Consider the following 13,090-nt stretch of genomic DNA (forward strand, 5'->3'; position numbering starts at 1 on the left):
TACTTTCTTTAGGCTTTTTGTTTGTTTGTATCCTTTTGCTTTTAGCAGTAAAGTGGCATTTTAGATTAAGGAGTGTAGGCCTTATGACAAATGATATTTCCTTGGGCACTTTCTGTGCATAGGGGAAAGATGATGTAATTCCACACTTAGTAACATTTCTTCCAGCATTTCAGTAACCAGTCAGGCATATAGCTAGCCAGCTTTTTTAAACTCGTTCATTTTCTAACAGTAACATCCTGCTCCTCCCCCATCTGCTTTACTACTGCTTTGTTGCAAAGGGAATCAAATATTCTCCTAAGGAAATTTAAAAATACATCCAAAAGCAGTGTTTCAGTACACAGAAATTGTAAATCTCATGAAAATTAACGGCTTAATAAACAAGTGCATTGGAAGTTCCAGTGCACACCAGAGAATCTTTCCTAATGTGGAAAAGAACTGTGCATACAGTTGGAAAGTATACTTTTTTTATTTTATTTGTTTAAATCAAGCATTAGGTTATGAATAATAAAAAAAGGAAATTAGCAACTTTACATCATGAGTATTATATACGCCTTTCATTGCAAAAACTGGCATATTAGAGGAACACTGAAAGTAAAGCTACCTACTTATGACCTTACTGTTCAATAAAGGAAATATAGGGCAGAAACGAGCTTCCTATTATTATAGGAAAGATTTGTCTCAAAGTTACAGCCAATCTGAGCAGACACTGTTCTGATCTAAATTGAGAGGCTGTACAATACTGTTTTATGATTATGTTCTCTGACAGAAGTATACACATTGTGCTGGCTGATGTTAACGAGGAAATTGTGAGCCCTAGCAAATTCTACTAAATTGACATTTTGCACACAGCAGGAAGACTGCAATTCTTATATGTTATATATACACATATCTGTATATAAAAACTCCAAGAGGCCCACACAATGTGTACCATCATTTGGCTACTACTTCCATAACCATTTGTCATTTGTGCCTTCAGAGTCCATCCTCCTAGCAAAGCAACCCTTTGCAACCCTTTCCTCCTGAAAAAGATTGTGAACCAAATCCTCTTTCTTGCCCTTCCTGAAGACAGGAGCGACAATAGCTTTCTACTGGTCTTTGGGACCCCCTGATCTCCAAGACCCTACAAAGATTATCAAGAGTGGTCTCCCAGTGACATCAGCCTGCTTCCTCAGCATTCATGGGTGCGGTCCTACAGTTTTTAAATCTAATTTGTTTAAATGCTTGCTAACCTAATCCTCCCACACCAAGGCTAAATTTTCCTTGTTCCGGATTTCCCAACTGGTCTCAAGGACCTAGAATTCCTAAAGATCAGTCTCACAAGTAAAGACCATGGGTATACCTCAACTTCTTTCATGTCCATCATCATCTTATCCACTGTTTTAATGGATTGTCTTGATGCACGTCGTGTTTTAATGATGAAACAGATTACTGTTACTAAGAAAAGGGCAACTGGAAAACTAAACTTTCCGAAACACTCAGGAAAACAAACATTCAAGATGCAAGTCTTCAACTGAAATATGGTATATCCAAAAGCTAACCAAACAGCCATTTGCAACTCCAAAATGATCAAAAGCTTAATATCTAAGAAGACCATATACATAAGCAGCTTAGGAGACAGAAAAAACATGGTGTCTAATAGGAAACTAACAGGTATTAAGTAAATGTGGGATGAAAAAGATTAATTTATTGTATAAAACAAAAAATATAGGTAGAGACTTAGGGATTTGTGAACTACACCTCTGATGCAGCATGCCGGTGAAGAAAGCCCTCATTCTTAGGTGGTACCTTCCTTAAACGTTTTGATTCAGTCTGACTGCCACTTTTGAGACTCAGAAAGGATTTTTCCTCTGTATGACAAGAAAAATGCAGGAGATACTCTCCTTGTTATGTGACACGGTTTACCTGTTAAGATCATCTGGGTTACTAGCAACACTGTTGGGACAGGATATCTGAAACACATCAGGACAAAAATACTTCAGTGCAAACTAAGTCATTAGATACAACTTTCAGGTAAAAATGAATCTAGTATACAGCAGGTGAGACAAGAAGGCTTTTAATAACCTCCTCTTAGAATCAAAGAATGGCTTATGTCAGAAGCGACCTTAATGCCTACCCAATTCCAGCCCCAGGACAGGGCTGCTCCCAGCAGATCATGGTGCACAGGGCCCCATCCTATCTGGCCTTGAATGCCTTCAGGTATGGAGGCTTCTCTGAGAAACCTCTTATCCTAATACTCTATGAAACAGATGTGGACAAAGAAAGGTTACTGAAAAAGCCACAGAATTATGGGAAGAAGGTGGTGTTGAATGAATACTAGGTAAAATGTATGTACTATAATGAAGAGGTGAGTAAATGCAATGACTGCTCAGAATCCTGAGTAGCAATTATGGAGCAAAAATAAAATGACATAGAAAGGACAAGAATTTATCTGACTTATAAAGAAAGGTCAGACATACTTCTAGCAACCATCTATACAACCTTCTAGCAATCTTGAATTACACCAAGGACTACTGGTTTCAGGGCTACTGTAGACAATTCATTACTATTCCATTTCAATCACTGCATTTACTTTCATACTTAAGAACTGAATAACAAAGCATTCAAAGCTCAGAGCAAATATCCTTTGGGCCAAAACTCAGGTTCAATAAATTCTAGAGCCTTACCTAAAACAAAGGAGCATTGCAGCATGCTTCCTAACCAGCCCCTCTTGCCACTCTCACATGCAAAACGGTCTGGGCTGGCTGGGTAAAGAAATCAAGAGGTGAATTTTGTGACCCTTGAGAAAACTAAGAGAAAGTCTTTGCTGGCCAGAAAGTTTTTCTTGCTTCATTTGTCTCTGGCATTAGACAGTAGCTTTCTGTGTCAAACTTCTCTAATGTGTAAGCCATCAGTGACATCTTTATGTAAATTTGGAGGAGAAAAAAAAAATCAACATATAAAAGACCAAGTGAAGAGCTTATCCTGCATACAGCAGTTGGGCACATGATTTCTTTTTGTTGTTACTGGACAACACAAAGGTTTGCATTCACATGTGGCTCACACAAAAAGTTTCTGAGGACTAAGCCTTCAACAAAGAATTAAACATTTAACAAAGAAAACGTTCCACAGCTCAAGTCAACGCAATCCATCTTATCCCTGCTAACCCTGGTTTGAAAAATTTGGAATTACTACTTTGATTGGGTTCAAAACAGTTTGACAAGCTGCTCATGTAGAAAGCTTTCTTCAAAGGTGGTTTTTTTTGGTTTTTTTTTTTTTTTTTGGTTTTTTTCTTACCTTTTAACTGTCATATTCCTCAGTAAATGCTTTTTAGAAGTAACATGTGAATGTCCTGCTATATGGTATGCAGAAATGACAACACAATAATAGCCTATTTTTGATTTGAATCAGTGAAGCAGACAGCTCTATTATGGATGCATGCTAGAATGACTAAGGCAAATACAAGTCTTTTTATGACTCATTGCTTCAAGTAAACAAAAGGCAGAAATAAGTATTTTTGAATAGTTTCAAATAAAATTATTTTAATTAATTGTTTCATTTTTGCAGAATGATTCATACAGCATTTATAGCTCAAGCAGTGCAAGAAAAAGGAGATGCAAGGTATTCTGACTACTTCAGAATAAGCGATCTATAGAAGTCTGGAAAACTACTCAAGGTCATTCTCTTCAACATCAGCAGGACATGAAAAGTTGGAAATTATGTTAATATATTAACAAGGACACAGATTAAACTGTCCTTCCCCCAAACGACCCAGTGCTCCACCTTGGATTATTCACAACTGACTTTTCAACCTATTCACTGAGCACAAAGTGGGTCTGGACTTGTAGCCTGCCCTGCACTGCATGCATTTGCAGCAGAGTGCTGTGAGCCTTCTCTTCCACTGCAATGCCATGTATCTCACAAGGCTTGTCAGACTGAGCTGTCATCAGTCAACATACTACATCTGCAGTGGTTCCGTCCCCAAACTCTGACCCAGGACTTCTGAGGCTTTCACCACAGGACTAGCAGAAAGCTCCCTTGTGCATCAGGAAATCAGTAATTAAAACAGATGAAACTCTTCAGATGGAGTCTTATCATGGGCTCATTAATTACTTTGAGATTGGCTGGCTATTTTGGACATACTTTACAGTGTAACTGATTTTACTATTCTTGCTTTGTCATTATAGTAACTACTGGCTCATGTACACTTCAAAAACTTAGCCTGTTTAATATAGTTACTGAATTTCAAAGATTTTATCTGTATTTCCGTATCAAAATAGGCATGAGTATCATACAACAAAATAACAAAAACACCTATGCATTCTAACTCACATTGATCAATTGTTGCTGAACACTAAAAGTACTAAAGCATTACCAATATTCCATGACCCACAAGGAAGAAGTAGCACATTAGTACTGAGTTACAACAGAGAATGTTGGCAGAATTAGTACAAGCTTGTCCTAGTAGGAAAAAAATAACCAAGACATTTAATTCATGAACTAAACTGAATTACAAAACAAACATAATACCTTCATTTTGCATTACTTAGATGAAACTAGGTATGTATTTTAAAGTAAAAGCAGTTAATAAAAATTACACTACAAAAAGGACGGCGTACCACAGTTGTCTTGTTTCACAGAACCCAAATTTCGAATAACAAGGTGACTGTCCGGAAATGTCAGCTTCAGATTTTCTCGACTTATAACTTTGGATGACTTCAAATGGCTTTAAAAGAAGAACGATCATTCTCTCCATTATAATAATAAATAATAACCCTACTACACTCCAAACACAAAAACTAACCTCTGTCTATCTGGAGTTTCCAAACTACATGGAGGAAATAGTTCAAGTATTAATCAAAGTAACCTCAGTTCTTGATATGTCTAAATAACTAATAGCATCTTTTCCCCATTCCACTTTTTCCCCAATGAGTCATACTCAAGTTACATCTACTGTTAGGCTAATCTGTCAGGCTACTATCCAGCGTGATAAAACCGTGTCAGCTACACGCACAGCATGATATCTGAAACTGCGTTTGGAATACCAAGACAATATTCGCACACTGCTTTTAAATGCAAAACTTCTAATATTTGAAATAGTTCTCATAAAAGCAGAAAGACACAAACGAAATGTCTGAAATATAAAAATCATCTTCACTATATATATATATATATATTCACTCAATTTATAACATTTTAAAGATCCAGTAGATGTTTTAATAATAGAAATTGCAATCGCTTTATCCATACTACTAAAGGAGCCCTTGAAGTCATTATACTATTAGCTACATGCAAAACAGTTTGTAATTTTCCACCATCTGCCAGCAGCAGTGAGATTCCATTACCTTCTTTCCATGTCTTCTACTGGAACCCGATTTACCTGTAGCAAACATTGGAACTTTCCTATGTATTGCTTATCCAGAGACTTCAGTGAGGCAGATTTTCAGATAGCATTAATGAAATGCCTAAGAAACTGAAAATAGAGATTGCCAAATCACTTGATATCACCTTTCCCACTACGTCAATACTAGGCGAGCTGGGACAGTGACTGGATCTCTTGTAGTCAGAAATAAGCATAAAATTCAAAGCATGAGATTTAACAGATCTGCCAGCATTTGATTTTCCTTATGGGAACGTGGTTATCTCTAATATAGATCTAAACATCTGACTTTTTTCTCCACTTCCTCTGACTCCTTTTCAATGCACTTTCATGGTAATAACTTCAACAGTCTAATTATGTGGTATGAAAGGGTATTTTCATGAGTTGCATGGAAGCACATGGTCTTCAGCAAGGAGCAGCAGTGTTGAAAAACTAAGTGGTAAAGCACAATTTACACGTTATTTTCTGACCATTTCCAAGGCAACAGTGGCTCATCCCGAGATACTTCTAGTCTGTGATAGCAGGCTTCAGCAGCCCCAGAGAAATGTAAGCTATTGTGCTTTCGTTCAAGCCTGCAAAATCAAATCTCAAAAATACACCTGATGAGGAATTTTCCATCAGCATTGTACTCTTCCCTTTTTAGCTAAAAGAATCACTTCCACGTGACTTAGATGTATCAGAACTTTTGGGGGAAGAATGGCTCTTTCCTCACATGCAATTCCCCTCTGCCTAGCTCGATGACAGAAAGCTGTGAAATCGAGGATGCTCTTCTTTCAAAAACATGTAAGCATTAAAAGCTCTGACTTACAAGCTCCCAAGCTAACAAAGAGAATATTTCAGAATCATATTAAATCTTTCAAAGTGAAATACCAGGGCTCTGTCAGAGTAAAATTAAAACAACAATGATGATAATAATACAGCTAAGTTTTTCTCCCATTTTGGAACAGCACATTATTGACATATCAGAATTTCCAGAGGAACCTGAATTCTATCTTCGTCTAATATTATTTCATATGTGGAAGGCCTCCTTCAGCATCCTGATTTCAAGAAAACAACCCTAATTAAGAGAGTCTATTCAAATAAACAAGTATTTGTCAGTATATGTAGATGCTACGCATACAGCTTCCCATTACATTGGTCACACATTATAAGATGTGGATGAATATATGAATTTTTACCACAGATGAGGTGTGTTATGCATGCAAGTGACTTCAGGCCATTTTTTTGACTGCTGAAAAAAGGTCAAGCACTGAAAGATATTTAGGCAGTAAAAGTCACAAGACTTTCAAAGTTACCTAGCATTTAATTAATTTGAATTTATTTGTTAGAACTTTTTTTAAAAAAATACTAAGTGCTTATCTGCATATACAGTGATTAAAATTTATTGAATCCACTGCAAACGACCAGGAAACTGAGATGCGCATATAAAGAACTTCCAAAAAGTGAGAGCAAAAATATTTCCTGCATAGAAAAGTAATGAGCAAGTGTAAGAATAATTAAGAATATTTGTAAGAAGGGAACTCGATTCATACCTTGCCTGTCTCCAATTACTTCAATTTAATATATTCAATGGCTTTCATCCTTTAAATTCTTAGAAGAGATTTATTTTAATGTAGAAAAGTGTGCTTTTCTATCAGGTTTCTATCATATACTTAATACATAGCAGCTACACTTGAGAAAAGATCAGTTATTTAATATTTGCATCAGTGCTGCAGAGGCAAACTTGGAGCAGTTGATGACATTCTTAGGTGTAACATCCTTCCCAGAGCTCTTCCTGCAGAACAGCCAAGCAGAACAGCCAAACGGCTAATTCTCACAGATGTTTAGGTGGCTAGATTGCCTCCAGTCAACCTTCTTCTCTCACAGAGAAAAATACAGGCTGTATAACATATTTAGGATTTTTAATTCAGGGACTGAAACCAGGACCATGGGATTGGCCTAGTGATGATCCCCTTAGGTACTTCTCATTACCTGTAGTCAAAAAGAATGATTTTGTTTATCTCTGCTGATCTAAGTTATTGTACTGCATTGTTGTGCAGGGAGAGGATGCTTCCCTGGTAACAGTATTTCAAACTTCTGAGTTGAGCAATTTAAACTAAAAGGTCTGTTTGATGACTCTTTGACAAGCAATTTAGCTCCAGAAGCATCAGTATAGAGATATTATAAACTCTTCCTTGATTTGATCATTAATTCCCTAGTTGGGACTGTTTCCAAGATATGGGAATATTAATAGACTAAGTTCTATACAGATTAAACATTATTGCAGCAGAATTTTGAACAAAAGCAAAAATTACCCTGATAACAATCCGCTTGAGGTAATGCAATGGGATTATTTCAGAGTCTTTCTCATCTTATTAACTATCAATACCTTTATGAAAGGCAAGCAAACAGCTATGACTGTTCTAAGTTTGTTGTTACAATTTAAGATTTTGGGAAAGCTTTCCCACAAGATTTTTTGCATTCCATCAAGCAACTCAGGTTCTCAGTGTTTTAGATCTCCGTTTTGTAGCTAGAAATTATAGTAACTTAATTCCTTGTACAGTGTTGCGAAGTCATCCATTACATGTCCTGCAATGTTCAGAAACCATGGTCACTGCACAGCCTATGACAAAATGGCCAGAAGGCAATGTCTACAAATTGTGTTACTTGAAAACTGGGTTACAAAATTAAGCTTCTAGAAAGTCAATACTGGTGTGCAAGAAAGGAGTCCCAGTTGTGATACACTACATAAGCAAAGTTCAGAGTACAAAAAGACCAAAAAAAAAGAAGTCATTCTCAAAGACTTCAATGACTTAATTCATTGAATGCTACCTGTTTTATCAGTTGCAACTCTAAAAGGCTCCTGAAGGCTTCAGAAAGAAAACGTGACACAATGACAAAAATACAATATGACCATTCAACACACAGAGTTGGAGAATATGTCCTTTTCGGTACTGTGTTTTGTAAGGCACTTCACTGGTCAGTTTTCCTGAAATAGGTTTTATATATCTGTTTATAAACAAACCATATAAAAAAAAAAAAACCATAAGAAGTATGAGGAACTGAGACCAAAGTGTTCTTCAGGATCATCTCAACATCCACCAGCATATAGGAAACAGTACAGCCAAAATTATCTTAAGAAAGGCTCATTTTCTCTCTCAAGTGTACTTGCTTGTTAAAGAAGTCCATTACCTACTGTTTTCTCTCCCTTCTACACAGTGGAAAACCTATGCACATGCTAGAAAGGTCTGTGTGATTGTGTGGCTGGTTTTGTTTGCTTGTATGTTTGGCCCCATGTAATAATTGTTCAACCTAAAAGAAAAGTTTAGTTTCCACTGAGTATATACAAGGAGAGAAAGAAAGAGATTGTGTCAATGTGGCTATATCATAGTGTAGCTGGTAGATTCACAGGTGTATTTAGTAAAAATAAAAAAGTGGCAAAGAACTTCAGTCCTTGATCCAATAAGTGTTTATGCGTCAGAGTCTGTATCAACATGAGAGATTTTATCAAATTACATTCTTGGCTAAAAAGTACTCTTGGAATCTGATTAATGTTGGCTTAAATCCTCTTAAGTAGAATACACAAATCTCCCAAATCCCATCTGAATACTTTAAACATCAACCTGAAGGGTGACTAGCATGTTTTCTTGGATGATTTTGTGAAGACTGCATATTTTTTTTTCCCCATCTGAAACTATGAATTAGTAGCTGTAGATTGGCTTGAAGGGGGTAGGGGGAAGAGGCTAGAATACCTAATTTAGGGTGCAGTTCCTACATTCCCTTGGAAGGAATGCTAGCCCCTGTTCATCCCACATAAACACGTCAACTTGTTTTTTGAACACTTTCTCATCTGTTTTGGCATCTTAATTTTTCTCACAAGATTTTCAGATTATTTTTCAATTACAGCCCTAGTAATAGATTGTAGTAACTGGGGAAGTCCTCAACCCTAGAGCTTGTACATTATGGCATCTGCATAAGTGAACTAATTTTCAGAAGCATTGATCCTTCACAGCTCTAATTACTTTCAGCACCTTAGAAAATAGCATTCATGACACATTAAAAACCTGTGGGTAAAAATATTGATTTTGCCTCACATTAAACTTTCCGACAGTCATAAAGTACTAGTAAGCGTATGGTAGATAACATTGTAGATCTGGAGGCTTTGTAAATGAAAATTTTGTCTGAAGAATAAAAAAAATTGAATGTAAACACATACATTTTCAGAATTACTAACCCTAATAATTGTGGAGTTTCTTGTGTGTGAAGTAAGAGAGTTGTACAAATCTGTCGTACAGTCTACTGGCAGGAAGACACTACAGTAATGAAAGTTAAAATCCCATGATTAGTTTAAAGAGTTATGTTTCAGTTGAATAAATTTTATCAACATGATAGGAGGGTAAAGGAAAATGAAGATTTTCCATCTTCCAAATGGAATCATGATATTTTCAAATCAACTGCCGTGCTATAAAGTAGTGACTTATAAATTAATTTAATCATTAGAAGACAGCGTGCTACCAGAAAATAACAGTTCACAATTACAAGCATTGCAAATTTTCACTTCCCCAGTTACATAAAACAACAGTCAGTAAATGTTTAAGGAAAATCACTGTGCTATGGTTGCATTATTTACGTATTTCACTGCTTCTTACCTTCACGTGGTAGAACTAGATGACAGCATTCAAGAATCACTTAAGATCTAACAGACTTGATCAGAGCCTTTTAAATGATGTCTTAGGTTTAGACTTGCCAACCAATAATCTGTTACTCTTCACAGAATCTGGAAAGTGGGAATTACCTACACAACATATTCCCCTTTGCTGCCTTCAAGAAGTACCTCTCGTTTTATTTCAAATCAAACTAATGAAGTACATCAGACTGAGATGGGACTCTCCTATTTTTCACATTTTCTGCAAAGTTTTAAGCCTCTTCTGGTACAAAAGAAGGCTATTGACTATCAGCTTCTACTTTCACTGAACCAGCTCGCAGTCAGGAAGATCTAAACACAAACCTTTCTTTGAACCTTATTAACTTGTTTTGCCACTTCACTTACTGTGTCTGCCCCGAAGCATTTGACACTAACACCATGTTAAAACTTCTACTCTTAAGCCATTAGTAAAACGGATTTAAATCCCAAAGCTGTAAAAAAAACACCGAGTCATTGAATATTTTATATCTGTCAAGTTAAAAAGTGACTTTGATTATCCAAGTGATTTTAAATAAGATATTTTAAATCTTAATAATAAAGTTAATATATTTCATCTTTTCTGATTTGTTTCTGTTACTTTATTTTCCATTCTTCAGATGCACAGCATTGGTTGTATATATAAATAAGGCTACATACCAAAATCCACAAGCTTGACTCCTCCTTCAGTAGTCAAAAGGATATTATTTCCTTTAATATCACGGTGGATAGTTTTGTTTTCATGCAAATGCTGAAGTCCCTGGAAGATGAGATGTAAACATGATTTTTTGCTAAAAGCTCTATGCTTTGAATTGCATTTGCAGAAACAGAAAAATCAGACAAGTATGAAAAACTAAAAAAAAAAATGTATATTTTAATCAAAAACCAGAGATGCCATTCTTTCTGGGAAGATACTTTGCACACTATGAGGAATTTATACCTTTTAATTGATTGACATTATGTCAAAAAAAAAACTTCAAGATAATAGAAAAAAAAAAGCACTATAAGTCCATGCTATATATTACACTTTTAGATCTCAAAAAAAAAAAAACAAAAAAAACCAACCTGCTAAAGCCTCTCAATGAATCCACAGTGGAAAGTCAAATTCCAGTTAAAGACAACAAGAAAAGAAGATACTTGATTTTGATTAGCCAAATTTTTTGAGCCCTTGAACTCACTGGATCTGATGGCCATTTTGCTATAAAAAGAACTTGGAACCTGACATAAGAAGTTGAATAGTATTTTGAGTGTACTTTTGCAATTTCTCAAAATAAAATAAATTTTTATGCAGAACTATATTTACTGAAGAAATAAATCATTATTCAGAAATCAATTTCCATTCTCTTAATAATGAAACAGATGATTTCTTCTTTACCTTGCTTGTTCAAAAAACTGTCTGAATTACACATTTCATTACATGCTGCCTTAATATGTTGTATTAGAGGATAAATGATCTTCATTCATTAAAAAAAACCCATTTATTGAATATTGACTGTCCTTTCACTGAGAGCTTATCTTACCATCAGAGCTTCGTGTAAGATGTAAGCAATTATAAGTTCATTCATTCTTTCACCCCTCTTCAGAAATCCTTTCACAAGATCAGTCACAGATCCACCATTGCACAGCTGCAAAAGATTACATGAACATAAAAAGGAATTAAGAAGTGTTGGAGCACCCACCTGGTTTTAGTTTACAGTAGTTTTTGTATTTGTACCTGAATGAGCTCCTTATTTGCAAACCACAAATTTATTCATGTCTACTATTTTTAGCAACAACAAAAATCAGCAACTTGTGCTGTTTTTCCCCACTACTTTCTGCATTTAATTTTTCTTGCCCAAATGCAGTCTATTTCTTTGTTTTCCTATATAAATGATTGCCTGTCACTGAAATGGAATTAGCTTATAGAGCAATAAATTTGCTGTGAAAGCATGTTCTGTGGGGCACTAATTGCTTCTTGCATTCATCATGTGGAACTCATCAGCGATGTGGATTATTACAGCATCAATTCTCAGGTATGAAAGCTAAATACAATGTGAAATGGACTTCAGCCTTCAGAAGACAGGAGGCACAGACACTCCCCTGATAGAAAAGTCTCACAAGCAAAACTTGCCTGCCAAGTGGTGCTTAACTTACAGTGTAGAAAAATGTTATATGCAAGGGCCAGGCTTCATGAAATACAATGAAGGTGTGATGGAAAGCTCATTTTTCACTGAAACAGGGTGGGCCATGGATGTAAGACAAATCATAGCCCCTGCAGCATCAACCCTGTCAGCTCCACATGAAGAAAGCCACAACCTACTGTTGGCAGTCTTTTTTTTTTTTTTTTTTTTTTGCCTAAGTCTTGTTAGATTCCAGGCCTTGCTCTCTAAAATGATTATCAAGCACCCATTATCAGCAAATCAGATTACACTGCAACACTTCATATGTCCATTTTTACTTCTCAACAGTTTTCAGTAAGAACAAGCAACAACGTTACTTGCAATTGCAACGTAACTGTAGCAATTAAGTACCTGCACAGATGAAATCAGTATTTAAACCCTTATCTATAAAGATGCTTACTCTGCACCACCTACCATACTCACTGACTGAAGAGCCATTACCCTTCACAGGATTAGCTGCTTCCAATAAGAAAGTGAAACAAACTCTATGTTTTACACTGCATCATCTGTATTTACAATGTATTATTTGGTAGCTTTTATATGAAAATAAACATCTACATAAGACATTTTACCAAGGCAGTACAACAGTGACTCCTTTTGAGTGCAAGTACAGTCGTCTATTCAAGTTGATGGCACAGTATTATCAATGAAACCTTTCAACTGCAGAACACAAACATCAGGTACTTTCAAGATTTTTTTAATCTGTTCTTCTATACCTCTACATATTTCCTGAGTAACAACTACAAAAACCAACCAACCAAAAACAAATCAAACCAAAGCAACGTAAAAAAAAACCAACAACCCTTGCACTTTGCAGCAACAAGCACAGTATAGCCCTTTGCACACAAACAAAAGGATAATTTTCTGACTGCTGTAGGAACCGCTTGGTTACACTGAATTAGAACAGCATGAACA

General features: G+C 35.9%; 1 protein-coding gene across 2 annotated transcripts in view; it reads right to left on the reverse strand.

Annotated features, from left to right (window-relative positions):
* Window positions 1-13,090, reverse strand: part of MYO3A (myosin IIIA) — a 95,460-nt gene that overhangs the window by 63,001 nt on the left and 19,369 nt on the right. For both annotated transcript variants that reach the window (XM_052694411.1, XM_052694410.1), the window contains exons 4-5: window positions 11,537-11,641; window positions 10,677-10,776 (exon numbers count right to left, since the gene is read on the reverse strand). In XM_052694411.1, coding sequence (XP_052550371.1) covers window positions 10,677-10,776; window positions 11,537-11,641 — 205 coding nt within the window. The remainder of the gene's footprint in view (window positions 1-10,676; window positions 10,777-11,536; window positions 11,642-13,090) is intronic.

Source organism: Tympanuchus pallidicinctus, unplaced genomic scaffold (assembly GCF_026119805.1).
Source record: "Tympanuchus pallidicinctus isolate F22 unplaced genomic scaffold, pur_lepc_1.0 scaffold3, whole genome shotgun sequence".
NCBI lineage: Eukaryota > Metazoa > Chordata > Aves > Galliformes > Phasianidae > Tympanuchus > Tympanuchus pallidicinctus.